At 33.7% G+C, this 24,483-nt stretch overlaps 1 protein-coding gene across 2 annotated transcripts in view; it reads right to left on the bottom strand.

Annotated features, from left to right (window-relative positions):
* Positions 1–19,731, bottom strand: part of LOC128192403 (sodium/myo-inositol cotransporter 2-like) — a 43,992-nt gene extending 24,261 nt beyond the window's left edge. The window contains exons 1-7 of one of the 2 annotated variants that reach the window (XM_052865042.1): positions 19,501–19,731; positions 16,452–16,520; positions 9,026–9,130; positions 7,469–7,528; positions 6,424–6,528; positions 6,061–6,166; positions 4,280–4,360 (exon numbers count right to left, since the gene is read on the bottom strand). In XM_052865042.1, coding sequence (XP_052721002.1) covers positions 4,280–4,360; positions 6,061–6,166; positions 6,424–6,528; positions 7,469–7,528; positions 9,026–9,130; positions 16,452–16,520; positions 19,501–19,590 — 616 coding nt within the window. In that variant the 5' untranslated portion in view covers positions 19,591–19,731. The remainder of the gene's footprint in view (positions 1–4,279; positions 4,361–6,060; positions 6,167–6,423; positions 6,529–7,468; positions 7,529–9,025; positions 9,131–16,451; positions 16,521–19,500) is intronic. The other variant, XM_052865043.1, reaches the window with a different exon arrangement.
* Positions 19,732–24,483: the final 4,752 nt, after the last annotated feature.

The following is a 24,483-nucleotide window of genomic DNA, read 5'->3' as shown; positions in this document are numbered from 1 at the left end:
ATTACAAGTGTACACTTTCGAAAAATAGCCCAATTTCGACAGTCACGAGTACCCATGTGAATTTTTCATTCTCTGATATGTTGTTGTTCTGTCCGTGCATAATTTAGTCTTAGTTAACCAGCAGCCAATCAGCGGTAAGCTGAATCCCTCAATAAAAAAAACTGTGGTTAAGGTGCGGGTATTGTTTATGTATGACGTAGCTGAAAAAGTTGAATGCGACGCGATCGGAAAAGTCAAACCAAATCGGTTTTAGTAATATTCCTTTGAGACAGAATAAATGTGAATTTACTACCTCCCTCAGCCATGTCATAACTCAGTACATCTTAAAAAAATAATATGAGAAGATTTCAAATATTATATATTATAAGGAGTTGTCATTCCGTTATATGTGCATCGGCGAGTTTTACTTTTGATTAGCTGATTTTCGAATTTGTCACATTCCCCAAAGTGTCTTTCAACTAGGTGTCCGGTACCACAATTTTGGTAATGGCTACTGCATCACTTTTTGAGAACAGCAGAACAATTTTAACAAAACCGTGGACTTTCAGTAGTATGTACAGACCCTGAAACGTGCTACTACACCAGTTGCACGGTTCGGTTCGTTACGCTTTATGAACGGTACGGTTCGCTTTGTGAACGGTACGGTTCGTTTTGTGAACGGTACGGTTCGCTTTGTGAACGGTACGGTACGCTTTGTGAACGGAACGGTTCGCTTCTTGCACGGTACGCTTTGCTAAAAATAGCTGCACGCTTTGTGAACGGTTTGCGCGCTTTATTAATGAGGTAGGCGTGGCCTGAACGCTTTGATTTTTCTCCATATAATTTTGTTTAGTTTTTGCCCGATCTACTTCAGCAAGGCGGTAATTATGACAAGAATTTTTCTTTTTTTATATGATATATTACAAAAGAATTTCAATCGATCTATTTAAAATCCGAACGTCCATCCGTTCCCCCGTTTTTGATACGTTGCGTGAACCGTGTACTCAGTGACAACTGGGAAGCGGGGGTAATTTTAATTTTGATCAGTCTGTTATTATTAGTATTTAATTTAGATTAATGTAATCATTCAGATAGATTAAAAGAACTGTTTGACTTTAATCCGATATATTTTTGTTAATTCAGCGAGCTGTCGATAATTTTACAAAGCATCTTGAGTTTTTATTTCTATACATGTACTTGAGTTGAAGTCATTAAATACTTCTAATCCATTTAAAATTGCTATAACAAACTGCCCCGACTTCATTCCGATATTTTTTTAGTTTAGTTTCCTTTATCGTTATCTTGATTCTCGGCTAGTTTTTATTATTCATAATTCGTATGATCATTCTTTATTGCGGACTACTGTAGTACTATTGCCGATCGCCGATTGCCTTAGTGAATAGACGATGTAAAATTAATGGATAGATTAGAAATCTTGAAATCAACTGTTATATAGTTTTTTGACATGAAATTTTATTCATTTAAATATTAATTCTATGATTTTCTGCACTTGTTTGTATACATAGATCATACCTACATCTAACCCGTCATCGCCTCTCTTATCTGAACTAAGATCGCGTGTATAGTCAAAATATGACTATTAGTTTTTGTTTTTCCGTTAAACTATACATGTTCATGTAACATATTTCATACGATATGTACACAACTGGATATACACAACAAGTCAATAACTTTTATTTATATAATGGCGATATTTATCATTCTGTTGAACAAGTGTCCGCTCTTCACCGTATGCATGCGATTTAGCTGACGTTTTACAAATACTGACTAACCTGTTTATATTTCATTTACCTTTTTACACACATACTTGTTGTAAACAGGACACGAAAAAATACCCGGTAATCAACAAATGAATGTTAAAAGTTATAAATATATAAGAATTTATCTAGCAACAAAAATAATACGACAGCGAGGGAAAACGACTCTGATCGCCAGTACATGAATTATAATCATGAAATCGGAGAGAAATTATTGTTGAATAATTTAAAATAGGAACACTCTTTTCAATAGGGATATAAGAAAACATAAAACAAAAACGTTTCATTCGATAATTTTCTTCTAGCCATATAGGAGGAGCCAAGAAGCACGCGGCGCGTGGCGCGATCTGTACTGTTATACTTAAACTGATTGACAGGCGAAGAACGTGGAGTCCTGAGATAAAATCCCGCTCAAATGACCAACTATAGAAACCTAAAGCGAAATTTTAACTAATAAAGTTCAGTGATAAAATTTTAATTTAAGTATTATAATCAACTCACAAGTTCTCTCTCTCTCTCTCTCTCCTTCTCTCTCTCTCTCTCTGAGGGTGTATGTGATTGTGTGCAAACCAATTGGAATTATTAGATTTTTATTTGTATGAATTGAATTCACTTATTTCAGACTCGTGGTTTTCACAACGATTTCAACACAATGACTAAAAGTTTGTACAGCGGACGATGTACATATAGATTGATCTCGACGGTTAAAATTTCGACGCTATTTCACATCACACATATAAGATTGAAAATAAATTTTAAAAGAGCTGTGTTTGTGCTTACATGTACTTGTTATCTCATTCAACTATTTATAATTTAATTAATCATTTTTTTTGTACATTAATGTACCCGGTAAATGATATTTTTTCGCAAGTTAATATGTGAAAATCCCGCATGTATAGAGTCGCTGAATTGTTCCACGGATCCACCCACCGATAGTCTTTCGTGTAGTTGTTTGTGTCCATTTCTACAGACGGTTCTTTTGTTTTTTAGAGATTAAGAAAAGCCATGAAACTAACAAAGTAGAAGTAAGATATATATCCAGACTATAGGCCCTACACACGTACGACAGATTGTGATGAGTAACCTAACAGGTGCCCGTGGAAAGGTGTGAATACCGGCATCTCGTGTACACCTATTTAAGCGTCCAAATATCATAGTTAGTTGTAAAGTACAATAACTGCTAAAAACCAAAGAAAGACAATAACACCTGTTGTGTATAGAACCAAAGATCAGCTTCTGTACACGTGTTTCGCACGAGTGATTTTTGTTCATGTGAAATCACGACGCCATTACCAGCTATGCGGGAAATAAAGTTGAAAGTTATTTTATGGAATGCGTGTACTTTTTTTCCGTTCAATGCTTGCATTTAATGCATTAAGATTTTGTACATGTATTTATTTACAATTCATCATACATGTATGAGTGATTTTTTGTTTATTTATTGGTACATAAATAGCTCAAGAACAAATCACTCGAGTCACCGGTAATATGCGGTTGTCATTTACATTTTCTGGGTCTGCGTAACTTAAGTCGACATTTTTTTTTAAATTTAAAAAGGATATAAAATTATATATAGATATATTTCAACCTTGTTTAGTCATAGTGTATATAAACGTTACTTTCTAACGTTTCGGGTAACGAGATCTCTCTCTCTCTCTCTCTCTCTCTCTCTCTCTCTCTCTCCCGAGAATCACTTAAAGCTATGTAAAGTCCAGTATGTACCCAATGTTTCAAACATTTCATAAAAATAATCAAAATAGTATAACCACGGATTGTGTGAACGTTAATAGTTTACAATGATTAAGAAATCGGCGATGCAAGTTTTGTCGAAAAACAAAAAAATGGTTACGGTCTAAGAAAGGAAATATTTTTGTGACTGTTTTAATAAGAATAACAGTTTTAAATCTTAGTATGTGTTATCTTATCCCGTATAAAAAATTTAGCAAAATATTGAACTTATCTGGTCAGCGATAATCTCCGTCCGTATTCATCGAAAGACATTAAGACAATAAGCCATATATGGAAGTTGCACGCTTATTGCACGGTACGGTACGCTTTTTTTGTCCGTCTGGAGGCGGGTCTTGCATAAATTATCTTGCACGCTTTTTGCACGGTACGGTTCGCTTTGTGAACGGTACGGTTCGCTTTGTAAACGGTACGGTTCGTTTTGTGAACGGTACGGTACGCTTTGTGAACGGTACGTTTCGTTTTGTGAACGGTACGGTTCGTTTCTTGCACGGAACGGTACGGTTCGTTTTAGAGGTGTAGTAGCACGTTTCAGGGTCTGTAGCTATCTAATTCTTGCATTAAAACATGTTAAAAATTGATGCGGTTTCAAGCGAAATATGCACCGATTGCGTAGTCTTAGCTAAAATGCCAGAAAAATCTTGTTGATTTCAGAGAGCCCTGGCCGAGTGGCTGACAATGAAATAGACAGGCCTATGTCACATTGCTGTTTAACACAACTACCCAAAGTCCAAGCTCTTCATAAAATGGTTCAAATTGACGGAGAAACCACTTACTGATGGCCATGAGTGCCAGTGCTCCAATCAGCATTATAATGGTCTGTATGAAGTCTGTCCAGATTACCGCAGTAAGTCCACCTTAAATCAACAAGTCTTAGAATTATGAGTGCTATAGAGATACTGTAAGGTGATCAAAATACATAATTTACAAAACCAGCTAGAATATATATCAAAGCCTTAAGGTACTTAGCCCAGGTCGCATTGTTTCAATCCTACAAATTAGAGTTTATATATAGTATCTACAGCAATCAGAAGTTAATTCCTTGATTCTCAGACATGCCCCCATCTAATTCAACATATTGTACATTGCTCATTTTTATTAATAAAGGAATGAAATAAAATTTCTCTAGTGCGCTTGTGTATTCTGTAAAAAAACATTTCCAGATTTGGGACCACATTTTAGATACTCAGGTAAGTAAAGCAATTGACTTTAATAAAAAACATTATTGCAAACATCGCAATGATCCAAACTTAATTATAACATATTGAAAATAGCAGCCGAATTCATAGTTACAAGATGCTGTGTTCAAGTTATGATCACTACAGCAATGATTATATGAAGAAGGACACTGTTGAACTTAAAATACATGTAGGAGGAGAGTTCTTGCAGCTTGTACTATACATACTGTATACAGGGTTATTTCACCCCATGTAATTTTCGCCCTTTTACAATTGCATACGGTTTCGCCCCATCTTGAATTCGCCCAGACGCAGTTGTATTAACAGATATATTATTTGTAATGTAGAGTTCGCCCAGTCTTAAATTTGCCCACCGACAACTAGGGCAAAAAGGGCAAAAATAAAACAGGGGCGAATATTTCCCTGTATACAGTAATACTCATAGATGTGGTATTTCCTGAAGAACATAATGATATGTTTATTCTATTTAGTTTGAGGTAATAAATCTAAGACCGATACATTCATTGCAAGGCACCTATTCATTTGCTTTAAAAGGTAGCTTTTTTCTGAATTTTGATAAGAACTGCACTTTATCAAAATAAAAGAAAAAATCCTGCTTCCTTTTTTTATAAAATGACAAAAAAAAATTAATACACTATCGCATCTGTTTTTGAAAATATTTGCCCGAAAACCATTAAGTGAGTAATTTTTTGGCCTAAACAGGTTCATTTAATATATTATTTTTTTATTTGTCAATTTTCTAAACATACAAGTAAATTATAGAATACTGGTATATGCATATATATACATATTGTTTTGTTTTTCTAGCATCAGTTCATGTAGAATTAACTAGAATATTAATAATCATAGCATCCCCTTGCAACAGGATTTTTTTTAAATACATTTATCCTTTGTTATGTATCAGTTGTATCATCAACTTTGACATAAAATTTGATTTATATCTACAAAATGTTATTAGATATCCTGTAAGATATGATTAACATTAGTCATATATTTTTGGAAATTAAAATAAAAGAATTAATTACTTCAATGATTAAAAGACATGCAAAGAATGATGATTCAAGATACAAAAGGTTATATTTTACTATAAATCCCTCTCTGAAGAAGTAACCCTTGCATATTCTGAAAATATTGCCTTTATTTTTCAGAGTTTTGAAATGTATGAAATAATAACTAAAAATTGGTGCTCACAATCTGATATTTTTTTTTTTGGGGGGGGGGGGGGGGGGGGGTCAGGTTGATGCGTTTTTTATCTATGGTTTCATTGAAATTAATGTCAAATGGAGTGTGGTAGGAGTCAGTAATCATAGAATGACTGGATTGTTTGGCTGTACATTAGATACAAATGTTAACCATACCAGTTATTGTGAATATTGTAGCAATGCTCAACAGAAGTAAGATTGACCAGTAGAGATCCCAGTGCATTGCCTGTTCTATAAAGATTGCCCCAGCGTACAAGTCAGCCTAAAATGAAAACAAAGAATTAAATATTTTCCACTTGTTTTAACAATGTCACTGTTTAAACTGGGAGGAATAATGATTTTTAAAACAGTTTTATGAAACCTGAACTAACTGTACAATAAATAGTAATGTCAAGGTAAAAGGAAAGGTCAAGGTCAACAAATTAGTTGAATTGCTCTCAATAATATAGAACTTTGTTTGAAGTTTCTTTAAAATCTAGTTTGATAGTTGGGCATATAAATGATATACACTGTACTTACTGATATTTTTGTAAAGATGTATACAATGAGCGCCAGTACAGCAATGTAGATTTGAATTCTTTGTCCTCCAAAGCGACACTTCAGATACTCCGGCATAGTGTAAACCTTTTAAGATAATTTTTTTTTACATCAATACATTGTCATATACATCCACCGAGCGTGATTCCCTCATGGAAATTTTTTGCTTAATAGAAACTGAGAGACTGAATTTTACATGCTTCTTTATTGATTGGTCAAAATGTTCATCAACCTAACAAAAATCACAGACTGCATGAAAAATTCATGATGAAGACAGACTCAAACTCCCAAAAGGAGACAATTTGGCTGTTTCTTTTATCTAACATACTGATGTACATTAAAATATTTTTTCTTACTTCGTTTTTACTATCAATTTATAAAGGACTATGTGCAGTATTATACATTTTTTGCCCCCAAAATCAAAGTTTTATAAAGAGCTTTAAAAATGAGGTGAAAGACAGTTAAAATCATATTGAAAATAAGGGTGTAAAAGGTTATCACCACAGTGACGTCATAATGTAGAAATGATGTCATGAAGATTGCCTTTTTATGATAAATTAATGTTTTGTAGCAAAATATGGGTGTTTTCTGATGTTTTTTCCGACTAGGAAACATCAGGCGCAGGCTTTCTCAAGTACCATTTTTTAGAATAATGTGTATTACTATCTGAAGAAAAACATATGTTAAAATCGTGCTTGAGCAGACCTGCACTCTACACTTCCGAATGCAAAATATAAAGCAAAAATGAGAATATTTTCATTTGTTTGCATATTTGCAGGAATTAGGTCATTTAGGTGACGTCATAGATAATCAGCGAATGAGCAATGATGACTAAAATCAAGATTAATGTGAAAGGCATCCTCTGTACAATGATTTATGAAGATTTGATTTTTATATGATACTATTTAAAAATTGGTCAAAATCTTGGGCAGATATTTGACCATACCGCACATAGTCCTTTGTTCAAAGAAAGATGTCAATTACCAATATTAATACGTTTATGTCAAATACAAACAATAATACTTACACCTGATGCAATGTACACAGGTAGAAAAAGGTATCCCAGCAACATGAGAATATACAAAGCCTGAAATTAAAAGAATTGTTTTCATTCAAATTATAACTATTCTTTCAACAAAAGTTTGAAGTAAATATATAACATATAATATGTATAAATTGGTTAAAAAATTGTCTTTTAACTATAAAGAAAACAAATTTCATAATATATATTTCAAATATCCACTTTGGAGGCATGACTTTTTATAGAGATTTAAAATTGCTTAATTTACAAGGTTACTATGCATGTATGAGGGTTGTTAGAAAAGTTCGCAGACAAAGTGATTTACAGCAAAATTACTGTGTACTTTGTAGGATGACGTATCTTTTATTAAATGACTACCAATTGAAAATAAGTATGCAAAAAATCAAATGATTTTGAAATTGTTTTCAAAAGATACAGTGATTTTTATTTTGCATGAATTGGATTTATGAAGCACCATTTCATATTTCCACGACATCAGGTGACATCACACTACTTAAAGGCAATTTAAACCTGTCACTCTTTTTCAAAGTAAACACCTTTTAGTTCACATACTTTTCATGCCATTAACCCATTTATAAAACGCATGTTCACACCATTTTGTCAAATTTTTGTATAATATCTTTTGTGTGATATCGTAGATCATTTAGGTCCGAAAATCTCTGTCCACGTAGATATGGAAATAAAGCGAAATACACAGGTGCAAGATCCGGGCTGATTGGGGGTCTGGGTGCTGCAAGAGCTAAATATATCAGTACTTTCATTTTCAAACCTTCAATTAAAATTGTGGTTCCAATCGCAAACCTTTGTCCTATAAAAATAGCAGCATATAAAAACCTTTTAACCTCTACTGGAGATTTTTTTGCGTGCATATAAAATTTAATGATGACCCAGTGCTCCAAGGTATCCATTATCGTTAACGTTTTTAACTCATTTTTCTAGCATTGGTCATCCATATTTGGCAATAAAACGGTCAGAAATTCTTCAATTTAATGGAAACTTTCACCAAATGACTTTCATAACTTAGAGTGATCTAATATGAAATATCGTTTATTTTTATGCCCTTAAACAGTACATTTTCTTAATAAGGTAAAATGCGTAAAAAATATTATAAAACAATTTAAAACTGACATGCTCCGTGAAGCATATTATCTTATCAAAATAATTAATCTGTACATTTTTTAAGGTGAATTTAAAATAAACAAATCTTAATATATTTCTTAGAAAATACGTCAAGATTAAATATGACAAGTTTAGCTGGTATCATGTGAATAGTCCGCTCACAGTTGAACTTGTTCGCAAATTTTCTAACAACCCTCGTATTTCTGCATGTCATATTCTAAGACATTCTCAGTTTATTTCAAGTCATGCTGTTGTATTTTATTTGACTCTGAAATAATGAATGGTCTATTAATCTGATACTATGTGTACAGTATGACTGAATTGTTGCAATAGCCTGGCTGGCATAGTTGAACTTAAGACTCAGCTGCTACCTTATGTAACATCCCATTATTACTGATCTTACCCTCTGTACAATGTACCTACATTGAGTTCATACAAGGCAATGACTATTCCTGTTGCTGCACCAGATCCTGCTAGCCCCACAAAGTGGATGCTTCCTATATTACTGGCAAACAGGGAGGCTCCAACCTATGTACAGACATTAACGTAAAGCATGCAATCAGAGAGTTAATAATACTGTCAATGCGGATACTTTTTTCCTACACTCGCACAATGGATGGAATACACACAACACAAAAAATCAAGTTGACCCCGAAAGAAACTTACGATAGAGATTCTACAGTACATGTATCATATAAATCATTAACAATATTTCGTTCAGACTCTTTCAAATAATTCAATATTGGTTAAACCTGTATCATTATTATGTACCTGTTCTTTATGTCTTTAATTGCCAAAGTTTAAACTGCCGGGTCAGCAAGCGGCTAGTGTTTTCTTTGTAATTATACTGCATGCCCAATTTAATTTGATGTTAAAGTTGTTTTAAGCTTCATATATATACTGATGAGCAGGAATCGTTTTATCCTCTTTGGCAAGGCTATGTAACTAAATCGGGCCCTCACTAACTTTATTAAAAAAACATCCGTGACTCCTTGATGAAATATGTGAAAGTTTATCATCTACATGTACTTATATGAAATCGTCTCAAAACAGCTTATAATACCTAGTCCAAGACAAGCATGCCACCATGCATACAATTTACAGCATTGCATGATTTTTTCAACTATATCCTTAAGACTCAATAGTCGTGGCCATTTTTAGACTGTATTGATCTTCTTTAGAAGAAGAGCTCATTATAACAATAAAGGGATTCACCAAAATTGCAAATCTTTACTTATTCAAAAATCATAGTTAAACAAATCATATCTTAAAATTTTAGGTAGATCTGATGGTTAATTTGTTGACCATCCAGCCTACTTAAAATACTGGAATTCCGGAGTTCTACTTGTACTTTTCTAAATTTAATCTATTGTTTTAGTTACTGTTTTTTTTTTTTTTATGAAACTTGTGAAAGATGTTCTTTACCACCAAAAAAATATGAAAAAATTCACAGTATTAACATCTTAGAAGTAAAACGAGAAAGAGAGAGAGAGAGAGAGAGAGAGAGAGAGAGAGAGAGAGAGAGAGAGAGAGAGAGAGACTTTCTGCTTATACAATGTAATATGCGAATCAAACCACAATGGTACACAAACACAGCATACGATATCAAACATTAAAAAACCCCTCTAAAGTACTTCATTGGTTACCATATAATTGGTTTTGTTTTTCTTCGAACTTGAAATTTAATTGATAATTGATATTTTAATTCCTAGCAAGCTGGCAAACATATCACACTACATCACACTAAATAAGGAACATTTTAATGTTCCTAAAAGTAGATTAGATTTATTCAATAAATCATTTGTGCCTAATGCTGTTAACCAGTGGAATTCATTATTGCCGGTAACTGTAAAAGCCAGTAAAGTCTACCCAATCAATTTGTTGCGTAAATTACATATGGCTAATGTTACAAAACCCACAAAGTTTTTTTCTTTTGACAAGCATTGTACAAACATAATTCACACCAAGCTAAGACAAAAGTCACACAACTGTGTATGAAGTTATGATCTATATAAACATAAAATAATAATCCATTGTGTTTATGTGGTAAAACACATGATGTGTATTATTTCTTTTTTGCTTGTAAAAAATATTCTAGAGGTAAAAACAACTTGTTTGACCAATTATTCATGCTAGATTTAGTCAGTATTGATTCTAGTTTACTTTAATATGGTAGCGATAATCTCCCTTTACATAAAAGAAAATAAATACAATTATTGTTTCTGTCCACAAATTTATTGAAGAATCTTCAAGATTCAAGTGATTTTTCAAATAATTAATTGTTGTGAATTATATGGAATATGATCAAGTCTTTTAATTGTACAAAGTTACTATAGTCAATTTTAGAAAAGAGTAAGTCACAGTGCACGGCACACATTAATTTTGATAATGAGCGACATCCTTTGCTTGTATATACACATAATCATAAATCTACTTCAAGGGCTTTTAATTTATTTTACACATTGAAGTACCAGAAAAAAAACTTGTTTTTCACACCTTATAAGTGATGGGTCCATACACAAGTACTCAAGAACTTTCCCACCTTAATACTCCAAATACTTCATATGAAAGACTTTTAAAAAAAGAAAGAAAAACACCAGTGCTAACAAATGCCATATGCTGATCATGAAAGCATTCAAAACTTTAAAAGAAAGGGTATTCTTATTCTCCTTTAATTCCATCCATTACTTTCCAAATGAAAGATAAATACTTTAATACCATTAAATAACAACACACTGTGGAATTAGCAATGACACACTGCAGCTATTTAATATTTGGCATATTAAATGTACAAATACGTAATTATAACAGAAAGTTGGATCACATGATTTATTTGGTTCTTTAATAGAGCATTTATAAAAATTTAAACTTTGCGCCTGTATGTGTCATCCTAAACTGGTATCTAACACCTAAGTAATTCTTTATATAGCCTTGCTAATAAAATGGTTCTTTTAAAAGAACTACAGGTGAATCTCGATAACTCGAACTTCGGGGGACCATGATTAAACTTCGAGAGATCAAAAGTTCGAGAGATCGAAAGTTTAAAAAAATCCGGAAATTTTTGTTCCGATCATTTTGGTTCTAAAATTATAGTAGCCGGAAATTTATATTTATAACATGGAAGGATAGTCTGACATGATTTCAGTCGTATTTTCTGCTACATTACTTCAATTTAAACAATACAAAACTTACTTGTGTGGTTATTAAGTGTATTTTTTCACGTTAAAAACTTTAAAGCATATTAGGTTTTCTTAATCATTACGTTAGAATATTTTAAATAAAGAGCATTTACCGTAACATTCACAAGTTGTTGAAATTAACAGATCACTTACAAATTACTTGTCTACCCTTTGAAGGAAGCAATGGGTAGTGTCACTTACGTAATCAACTAATTAACACTACCACGCTTGCCCCTAGGAGTTCACTCAACCGTCCAGGTAAGGTCCACACGGAGCTATAATTATACGCTTGATCGGCCGCGTGTGTACACTGCAACCACTTCGAGTTATCAAGAGTGAAAAACAATGAAATATGTATAACGGGACCCAGATTTTACTTCGAGAGATCAAGAACTTCGAGAGATCGGAGTTCGAGAGATCAAGAGTAAATTTGCTTAGTTATATAGAGAAAAAAAATGGGACCGTGAGTTCACTTCGAGAGATCAAGAACTTCGAGAGATCGAAGTTCGAGCCATCGAGTGTCACCTGTATATGTATGTGACACAAGCAGGTATTCGATTGAAAACCTTATATTTCCGGACAATTAATTCAGTTTTACACCAAGTAGAAATTGATTTCTGTCTACTTCATCCCTCAAATGAAAGAAATCATATTTAATATATATTACTATAATTTTAGTTATATGAATCTATTAATCTTGTTTTTTGGTGAAGATAATGATTTACACACTAATTTAACAATTTCACCATAGACACTCTGCTATTTATTTGATTTTGCATTCTTGCCATCAATGAGAAATTAAATGCCACTATTCAGTCTTTTTTTTCAAATAAATATCTTTATTTCTTTTAGATCTATGCTTTAAAGTCTACAGATCAATATTAGTGCATACTTTTAATATTGGTCCCATATCTAAGCACTTAGTTCAGTTTTTAAGTAAATTATGTTTTGATGATAGAGCCAACATAATTTAGTTATCAACTTTTATGAATTTTAAAATTTGGTAATTATATTCAAGGAATGAAGTCAATATCTATTTGTTTTATACAATATAAAATGGTTTCGGGCAGTTTAAGCTTTATTAACCACAAAGCGGCTTATAAAAAAGCGTTAACTGTTTCAAACCATTTTATATCGTATAAAACTAATAAATATTGAATTCAATGCTTACAATTTAATTTTTTTATTCTTCATTGTAGATAAAACAATTTGACCTTTAAAATGACGTAAAATTGTTCAAAATTCAAACGTAACGTCAGGCATATTGATACATTTTTGACGTTATTCTTTCTATGACGTAGGCAACATTCTTTCTACATATACCATATATAAAATAATTTTTTAGCCAAACAGAAAGCGTGTTACAACCAGAATTAAATTATAACTCATTATGTATTAGTTAAAAAACATCCACTCTACACATACGTGCAAGCTTGTACAGATAACAGAGAATAACAGTAGTTTACACCGCCGCAATATGATCACGATCCCAATTATTGCCACAATCAATCCCCATGATGGTGCAAGGAATTAACAAACCACGGGGAAACGCGGTCAAATGCAGGATCCGCAATGCCTGTACTGTATAGTTAAGAAACAAGTGAATATTTGAGACAATAAATCAGAAGACTTTAATGGTAATCTGAGTGTCATACATATATAGACCTGTCAATTACTGGTATTTGAAGTAGCTGGATTGTCAACACATCTTTTAGATCTGCCTCACAGTTTTTATATTTTTTATTCTAGGCACCTACTATCATTTCATGAGTTGTAACTACTCTAAAATTGGTCATGACCATTGAGCCCCCTATAAACCTAATTTGGCAGTCTTTAGTTTAATACTGCTTTATGATCTTTCTAAATATGCATACAATTCCCATCAAATAGTTAAAGGAAAGATGAAGTTTACAGCATTTAGAGTAATCCTTATCCAACCTCCAACCTCCTTAACCATAGTGCACAATGAAAAGAAGTATGTGATGTCCATTTAGAAGTTGAATGTCACTTAACTGTAACCTAAATAAACAAGAGGCCCATGGGCCACATCGCTCCCCGTGTAACAATAGCCTTATGGAGTCATACACAAAACTTCAGGACGATGCAGTAGAATAGATCCTGTATAAAAAACATTTTCCTCCAGATATTCTAATGTTAAACATTACACCTCTTGTAACAGGATGATTTTATAGTCATATCACCTATTAAGCATTGCAGTTCTCAGTAAGACCTTAAACAACTGTTTATATATGGGATATGACCTTGCATATAACTTGAAACCCTTTGTGGTGCCAAATGTCCAATGAAATAGTTCCATATGTTATAACATTTGAGCTTTTGGGAATAATTCAAACTTTGAATTTTTTTTTGATAACTTTGACTCCCAATGTGGGCGTATGATTAAGATTTTGACAAAGTTGAATCTCCACTATCTGAGGTTGCTTCCACAAAGTTACAGCTTTTCTAGGCAAATGGTTTTTGGGAAAATATTTTTAAAGTTTTTTCTCTACATATTCCTATCTAAAAACTCCACCACCACCCCATAGTGGCCCCACCTTAACCCTGAGGATCATGATTTGAACAAAATTAAATCTACACAACCTGAGGACGCTTCCACGCAAGTTTCAGCTCTTCTGGCTTATCTGTTCCTGAGAAATAGATTTTGTAAAACTTTTTGTTTCAATATTTCAATGTAAAAATTCACCCCTCCCCAATGTGGCCCCACCCTACCCCCAGGGGTCATGATTTAAACAAAATATGATCTACCCTATCTGAGAAGATTTTAGAAAAGCTCAAACAAATTTTCAATAATCCTTTATCTCCCCTTGAAAGAGGGTGTGGCCCTTTATTTGAACAAATTTGAACCCCTTTCACCCGGTAATGTTTTGTGCCAAGTTTGGTTGAAATTTGAAAATGTATAAAGTTTACAGACTGCAGATGCAGGACAACAAGTGATCAGAAAAGCTCACTTGAGCTTTAAGCTCAGGTGAGCTTATTTTTAAAACTGAACTAATTCAAAATTCAAGATATTTTTTTCATAAATTTCTAAACGTAATTCCACAAGATGTGACTTTGAATACATTCACCTTTTCTACCAATAAATCATTCAAAAGCAGATGTGCAAGAAAAGAAGATCTGCTCAAACATAAAAGTTTAATGCAGTGGCGTCGGAAGCAAATTGAAAGTGGGTGGACTAGACTAATCCTCAGAAATCTTGACAAGCAAAATAAAACAAAAACACAACTACATCCCAAGATGATGAAAATCCTAATCCGTGTGTGTGTGTGTGTTGGGGGGGGGGGGTAGTATACCTTTATAAAAAAAAAAAAAAAGATTCTTACCTACCCATAATTTTTTTCCCTCAAATCATAAAATTCTTAATCCGGGGGGGGGGGGGGGGGGGGGGGGGGGGGGGGGGGGGGGGGGGTAGTGTACCTATGACTCTAACTTCTTAATATTTCAACCTTTTCTAAGTTAATTTAGGAACTATTATCTTTGCTGCGAGAAAAAGTGTGGGGGGGGGGCCTGAACCCTCCATGATGCTATGTGCCTATATACTGGTTAGGTCTAACTTTGCAAAAAAAGTGGGAGGCTAAGCCCCCCCCCCCCCCAGGGTTCCGATGCCTATGTAATGAAACAAAATTAATGTTCTTAGTGTCTATGTATCCAAATAAATAATGCAAGACAACAAGACATGCTAATGCCCCACACTGAGAAGAATGATTTTATACTTTTTAAAGGTTTCTCATCTTCAAATTTCATGTATTAAATGCAAGTGTTACGGGATGGGAGAAATAAGGACAGACCAGACCAAGATTCAAACTAGGGCCCCCTGAATCTCTTGTCAGGTGCTCTACCATCTGAACTATCTGGCACTGGCATTTGAACCAGTCTGACCGTCACACAAGAAAGATAATTCTGTCATAAAATATATGGTGTCTGGACACAATAAATGTATAAAAAAAACACCCTTTTTTTTTCAATTAAGCTCTGTACTTATAAAATCTGGTACCAGATTACAATCATGACATCAGTAAATCCTAGAAAATTTGTTATAAAGTTACTCAAAACTTAAAGATGAGTAAATACTGTACTATATTAGTTTTTTGTTAAAGTGTCACAAAATTTGTGACATTAAAGAAAATGTTTACCATTAAGTCTTTTTAATATTTGTAACAGTCATTGTTCATTTTTTGTTTGTCATTTAAATTTTGAAAATAGCAAACAGTACCTGACATAATTTCTATGTATTGAATAATTTGCCATGCAAAAGCAATTGTGAAAATTACATCATCACGAAAATTACTTGATATACAGCTTATCAAGGTCAAAAAATCTTCTAAAGGCCGTGAACCATTTAGCCATTTTTTTATGCCAAGTCAGCTTTCAGTATGCCAGATGCCTTGACAATGTCATTTACCGTAATCCATCATTTATCAGCTGCCAATATGAATAGTGGCCTTAACTGTGTAACCCAGATACAGAAATATGACAACAAGTAGATGGTAAAGTTCAAACATATACTCTATCATGGTATGAACTTTTATCCTGATCTTGTACATGAGCAAACAATGCTTAATCGCAGTTATTCGATAAATAAAAAATACCAAAATGCAATATTATGACATCAAAATGAACATATCAGGTACACACAGTGATGAAAGTCATACCGGTATCCAATGCATACTCCTGCCTGCAAGGAAGTAGCCCCCGGCACTGCCTCTGTTCTGTCGAGAGGTCTGTAACACAAAAATTCATATATTGTAAAAAAAAAAAAAAAAAAAGAAAAAAAAAGGTCATTAGTAATTCATAGTCAATCAAGATATCAATTAAAATTTAATAGGAGTGGAATACAGTTAATCATTTGCTACTTATTGACTAGTTAATGATACCAAATTTCATGATCTTTGCTATTTTTTTTTAATCAATTACAAGTAAACTGTTTGAAAATTGAGCTTTTTAAAGAAAATTAACAAATAAATATCTGCTAGTTTTCAAATTCATAGACAAATGATGGGACAGAAGAAGCAAAATATATTCAAACAAATGTTTGATATAAAACAATTTCTAACACTGTCAATGACTAGTCTTGCTTTTTTTTTTAATTACAAAGATCTCGGTGATATATAGACAAATTGTCTGAAAACTGAAGTGATGTAAAAAGGGGGTAGAGAAATTGCTTTATGTGTGATACATATTTCCTTGTAAATAAGACTGGCCTCCAAAATATTTAATTTTATAAGCTGTTCATTAATCAAGAAACATACAGTAATTAACAGAGACATGATCATTTTTTTTTCTCATACACATTATCCAATATCCATGCATGTTTGGTTAAAATACTATAGGCCTTTAATTACTAGGCCAAATGATTCTTGACATGAGATCTTCAACTTTAACCTTCAACAAACTCTGCTGCTCAAATACTTTCATTATAACATTACAATCATTCATCTGTAAAATATTGGTTAAAAATTAGCAGCAACTAAATTTGTCCTGGAATGATGAAATTTAGGATGTATCATATATAAAACTCCAAGTTGAATGCTAAAATGTCCTGGAAGAATAACTGCTTTAAGAACTATATCAACCTGGGATGCTGAGAAAAGGTGGCATATTGCATGCACAATTACATCCTCCACTACCATCTCCCCTACCCCTCACTTCAAGCTGTTGAGCTGATGAAATCTACTACATGCAAAGGTAAAAATTGTTTTCATTTATATTTTCATCATTTTTTTGTGTCTTCAACTTGCTGGATTTTCTTACAAGAGTAGTCAAAGATAAGATAAGATAAATATATTTCATTAAACAAGTCTTCTCAATAGTAAACACTTCAAAAACGTCTTTGTTACCAAGTACTGCTTCTAATACAGTAACCAAGGAATTTATTGGCTCTCTGGCCTAATTTACTTTGTTTGCAAAAGCTGAGTGAAATCAAAGTTTACCTAGTGGGGTGAAAAACGTTCCGTATTTCCAGCTGAGATTTTTATTATCACTTTGGTTGAATGAACTTAAATTGGTTGTCTTTTTTTTAAAATATCTACTCCAAGGAACATGAAAGGGCAATTTTATATCAAATCATAAAAATTTTAAACCCCAATCTTCCTAATCCATAAAAACCTGTGCACTTGTCTCACTAATAGACATTTTTTAAGTGGTCAGATGTGCTCTATTCTTGGTGTAACTCAATGCTCAACATCTGCCTCCTTAATGAAAAAAAAATAAACAACCTGTGTCACAATTTTTCATATCTGATAATCTCTTAGCAGTTACATCATGGTGTCTGAATACAATTAAATGGCCTATCAGGGCTCTAGGTCTCCAACCAAATTTTGGTGCTGTGTCAAGGGTCATGAAAATTGTAAAAATTTAAAATTCTCTTTAAAGAATAAAAGAATGTTGTTGATTGAATAAGCATTCAATGATTGACATTTCTATAATCAGTACATGTACTTTAGGATCATGGTCGCCGGGGATCCAACATGTAAAAATCTCAGCTCAAATCTCAGCTTTAATTCATACAATTTAATTCTGAATCAGGTGAGATTCTGCCAAAACAGCGCCCCACCAAACTCTCTCAGAGTTGCCCCACGAGTATTGGGTTTTAAGGAAAAATCTCAGAGATTAATTTGTTATCAACTTCTGCTTTAATTTACAATATATTACAGATTCAAAAAGTTGTGACCGTCAATTTAAGGGAAATTTAAAATGATTCAATCATTCAGTTTGGAGAGAGGTTTTCAATTACCCAAATTTCATACATTTTCTTAACATTTTTTATCAACTTTATTAAAAATTTATTTTAAATTTTACATGTGATTATGGTAAATTTTCTCAGTAGTTATCCTATACTCTTTGAAGAGTTATTACACAAGAATTGAGGGAAGCTTGCACAATATGCACCATACAGCAAAGACACAGTGCACATCCCATTTTATGAGGGGTATAAACTAGTCCAAACTTCCACAATGAGCAAGAATGTAAAGAATTCTTATAAAAAATGTTTAACATGAATGTTGGGAGGCAGACAAGCATTGTATCTTATTTATAGCTGGGCTGCATAATAACCCCCCCCCCCCCTCAAATCTCATTTTGTATTGTCTGGGTAAATATATGAAGGGGGGGCTGTTCAGTCCAAAATTTAAATTTTTATATATTTGATCATATATTTAATATAAGAAAAAATTGTAGGCTTTTGAGTTTTGACAACCCATCTTATTATAATGAATGTCTGCATGCAACATGCATGTATTCAATTGTACATGCATGCATTGCAATGAGCACACAGCAATCAAAGGAAAACCCTTGGCCATATATGTATATACTCATACATGTACACAGTGATTGATATAAATAATAGAAAATCTTGTTATCATGCAACAATCTATTTCTTTCATTTCTTTACGCATTATTTTAGTCAAGTGACAATAACCCTTATCACTACACCTGTCCATGAATTGAACGACTTTTTTCTACAGGTAACAAAGGATCATTCAAAAATGATATCTTCTTTTTTCAATAATTACCCCCAAACTGTTCTATAAAAAGCCAATGTCTAACGTTGGCAAGAACTTGAGGTAATTTGCTATATTCTATCCCCATTTATCATTTGATGATCGACAAGCCCAGCGCAAGCCGAATTATTTCAGACGCGAAAATAATGTTATACTTAGAAAGCTTAAGTTTTTAAAAAGGAAAAAAAATCTTTATACATACCCATAATCCTATAAACAAGACAAATGCGAAGTATGCAACAATAACAATAAAATCTCCGTAATGAAGTCGTGTTCCTTCCACAGTTTCCATCTCTCTCTCCTCCTGAGGCCCACTTCACAAGTTGCAGACAGCTTACGACCTAATATTAGCAGCGCCACCTGTCACACAACAGACAACTCTTGACTATTTTAAATTTGATATCGTGTCATCGCCATATCATATGCAAAGTCCACCCAAAGCTCCTAATTCGGAAGAAAACTGAATTTTATGAAATAACGAAATATGAAACTGTTTAAAATAATCTAGGAAATGGTAGAGGATGCACAATTTTATAATCGACCACAGCATGTCCGCGGCTACACAGCATACGTTCCAGGATTAAATTACGGATATTTCACAGTCTGGTTCAGAAAAAGCGGGCACCATCTATTAACACGGATACATTGCAATTCGAATACTTACATCTCATTCTGCCGTGCGCGTCGTCAGTAACCCACAGTTGATTGAGTTATTTTCCCGATACAAACAAACAACATTTATTTCATATATAATGTGCGATTTCAGAAACATTTTATACCACATAGGGTGACAATGATGTGAGAGATTCACAGTCTGTAACAAAAGAAACTCAGGCTTTCGCTGTACACTACTCTGACTGTCTTTACATACATCTCATAGATTTCACTGAATGGCATTTTACATTGACAAATGATGTATGCTGCATATGTCATGACTGCATAAAGAATGGGAAATCAATGTATACAATCAAGAAATCAGTATATATGAAGAGAAATTTTAATACCCCTGATACAATTTGTTTTAATAAACAACAACATAAACGCCCGACGTGAATTTACAAGGAAAAAATATTAAACTTACAAGTGTTTAAAAAAAATTTTAAAATTTATTTGTGGGCAAAATATATGTAAGATAATTATGGCGGTCAAAACGGATTCAGCTCGGTCCCCTTCCTTTTTCCCGAATAATAAAAGTTCGACACAAAAGGAAGTTGTCCCTGTTTCCTGAGCTACACGACAAAAAAATAGTACATGCATAATTTACCGGTACCAGAAATCTGGAGAATATTCCAGAACAAGCATTGATTGGGCAAAGAGTTCCAATGACTATGTTTCCTCAGGCTGATCATAATACTTCAGTTCTTAAATATTATAAGGCGTATTTAATTAGAGCGGATCAAAGGTATTAATTTCAGTGATTGTGTTTTTATATATGTTTCTTACAATAAAACAGATAAATATAGATGTCCTAACTACTGGTACTGGACAGTTTAGAGAAATCATCTTTATCTAAAGGTTTACCTATACTGAAGCTGCGATAATTAATGTAGCCCCTCTGATTTTCAATTCAAGGAATTACCACCACCACCCCCCCCCCCCCACACACACACACACACACAGACAGACACATGCACGCAAACATACATGTACAAAGGTAAATGCTTATTATCAGGAAACAATTTGATTTGGTTGAACAGACTCACCCTAAATCTTAACACAAAACACTCCGTCACAACAATCTTTAAAATTCTATTCCATTTTTTTTTTTGGGGGGGGGGGGGGGGGGTAAATATATCGAACGTTGACACTGTTCCGAAAAATGTTACCCAATTTCTATATATGTACCGTAACGAGAGAGAAGTTATCCGTACTTGATTACAAAGGATCACTTGTATATAACAAAATCTTGATTTTAGGCCATACACGGTAAACTCCTAGGTTCTAATTCTCACAATGTATACTGCAGTAGAGATTGAAAAAATGAGTTTCATAATCGCTGTCCGCGCACTGCCGCCGCAGTATGAGTTATGGACGCTTTTTTTTTTTACTTTTTTCTTTAAATTTCAATTCTATAATACAATACATGTATATGCGTTAATTTACAAACAGGGATATATTAGCAACTATCGAAAGTCTCGCGTGACGCGATTTCAAACGTCGTTTTATGCATTAATTTTCTTTTATTTTATTCAGACTATTGAAAACATTAAGCCAATATCCTTTAAAAAATAAGGAATGTGTTATTTTACTTCATTCCCGTATAGGATCGTAATTACGATTATTAAAATTTCACATATGCCGTGTACACAATGACTTTTTTTACCTGCATGTCTCGAGTAAGACAGAGTCAGACCAATCCACACTTTACAAACGTTATGTCCCTTGGGGAAAGGCAACTTCGTCATTTGATATTAGAAATCCCTTTCCGCTGTGAATTTAAATTGCCCCAGGTTGAGGCAACTCACACATCGAAGGTATATCAAATTAAATTTTAAGAGATTTCTTCAGAGGGCGCCCAAATATTTGGTTGCATAAAGAAGGGAAAAGTTATTTTGTTTTTTTCCTTTAGACCTTTGGAATGACCCCGCGAAGTGTGGATTGGACTATTCTTGTCCTCAAACAAACCGTGCTGGTATAGGTAGTGCATGCTTTTTCTTGAATGTCTTCAATTTGAAGAGCAAACGTGTATTAAAAAAAAAATCGGAGTCAAATACAAAAGCACAATCCTGTATAAAGAAAAATAAAAAGTACAAATCGATAATTTAAAAAAAACAAGAATAGAATTCCTGGGTCCCCCGCCAGTCAAGCAGTATACTAGTATCGAGTCTATCGACCAAGGCTGATTTTCGAACTTGACCAAGGTATTAGTGGTATAAACATTTGGTATAAATTTAATGAAAATCCGTCAAAATTTGTAGGCATGAGAGCGCTTACAAGGTCAATTTTTGGATAAAACGGAGTCATTATTGTGGTCAAAGTCTCATAACTCCAACAAAAAGTATCGACCAATGCTGATTTTCGAACTTGACCAAGGTATTAGTAGTATAAACATTTGGTATAAATTTAATGAAAATCCGGCAAAGTTTGTAGGCATGAGAGCGCTTACAAGGTCAATTTTTTTATAAAACGGAGTCATTATTGTGGTCATAGTCTCATAACTCCAACAAAAAGTATCGACCAATGCTGATTTTCGAACTTGACCAAGGTATTAGTAGTATAAACATTTGGTATAAATTTAATGAAAATCCGTCAAAATTTGTAGGCATGAGAGCGCTTACAAGGTCAATTTTTGGATAAAACGGAGTCATTATTGTGGTAATAGTCCCATAACTCCAACAAAAAGTATCGACCAATGCTGATTTTCGAACTTGACCAAGGTATTAGTGGTATAAACATTTGGTATAAATTTAATGGAAATCCGTCAAAATTTGTAGGCATGAGAGCGCTTACAAAAAAGTGTGACGGACGGACGCACGGACACACGGACGCACGGACCCACGGACACACAGACCCACGGACACACGGACCCACGGACACACGGACGGACGCCCGGCATTTCTATGTCCCCGTACCGCGTTGCGGCGGGGGACAATAAAAACAAAACAGGAGGCCCATGGGCCACGTCGCTCACCTGAGCAACAATAAGTATGGTAAAATCAGCTTAACGGAGTCATATTACAAATCATCTGATATGTAGTATAATACATGTAAATCTTGTATAAATAGAAGTCCAATTTTTTACATTGGATATTCTTATGTTTATAATCAAGTCCGTTTTCTAACAGAGTGATTTTATAGTCATATTACCTAATGAGCGTTGCAATTCTCAAAAAGATACTAAACAATTGTCAATATATGGGATATAACCCTAAATCAAACTCTGAACCCCTTGTGATGCCCAATAAACCAGCAATATGTCAAAATGCTTGCATATTAGGAAAACTATACTAGCATATAATAACATTTCTGTGAATAATCATATAATATTTTCCTTTGTAAAATTGGAAATCAATGTGGCCCCAACCCTACTCCTAAAGATTTTGATTTGAAAGAATTTTAATCTACATTATCTGAGGTTGCTTTCAGTAAAGTTACAGCTTTTCTAGGCAAGTGGTTTTTAGAAAAAGATAATTTTAAAAAATGTCTATTTATGTTCCTAAAATGTGACCCCCCCCCCCCCCCATTTGTGACCCATCCTACACCTGGGGACCAGAGCAAACTTGAATCTACCCTACCTGAGAATGCTCCCACAAAATTAAGTTTAAGCTTTCTTGGGTGATTATTTTCTGAGAAGAAAGATTTACACTTTATATTCCTATGTAAAACTCGGACCCCCCATTGTGGCTCCATCCAACCCCGGGGTCATGATATTCACAAATTTGTATCTACACTACATAAGGATGCTTCCACACAAGTTTCAGATTTCCTTGCTGATTGGTTTCTAAGAAGAAAATTTTTAAAGAATTACTCTATGTATTCAAATGTGAAACTTTGACCCCACCCCATTATGGCCCCACCTTATCCGCTAAGACCATGTTTTAAACAATTTTTAAACTATACTATCTGAGGATGATTCCACACAAGTTTCAGCTTTTCTGGCCAAATGGTTGTTAAGAAGATATTAAAAGATTTACACTATATATTCCTATGTAAAAGTTTGCAGCCCATTGTGGCCCCATCCTACCCCTGGGGATCATGATTTTTACAACTTTAAATCTACAGTATAGATGCTTCCACGTAAATTTCAGCTTTCCTGGCTGATTGGTTTCTGAGAAGAAGATTTTTTAAAGAATTACTCTATTTATTCTATGTAAATTTCAACCCCCATTGTAGCCCAACCTTACCCCCGGGGTGCATGATTTGAGCAAACTTGAATCTACACTATCTGAGGATGCTTCTACATAAGTTTCAGCTTTTCTGGCCAATTGGTATTTGAGATTTTTTAAGAATATCGACAAATTTTTAATAAATCCTAATTATCTCCTCTTCAAAAAGAGCACGGCCCTTCATTTTAACAAACTTGAATCCTCCTCACCAAATTATGCTTTGTGCCAAGTTTGGTTGAAATTGGCCTAGTGGTTCTGGAGAAGAATTCAAAAATGTAAAAAGTTGAGAGACAGACCGACAGACGGACGGACAAACGGACGCCAGACAAAAAGTGATCAGAAAAGCACACTTCAGCTTT

The sequence above is a fragment of the Crassostrea angulata genome, chromosome 7 (assembly GCF_025612915.1).
Source record: "Crassostrea angulata isolate pt1a10 chromosome 7, ASM2561291v2, whole genome shotgun sequence".
NCBI classification, from domain to species: Eukaryota; Metazoa; Mollusca; class Bivalvia; order Ostreida; family Ostreidae; genus Magallana; species Magallana angulata.
The sequence above is the reverse complement of the archived record's forward strand: the minus strand, read 5'-3'. Positions and strand labels throughout refer to the sequence as shown.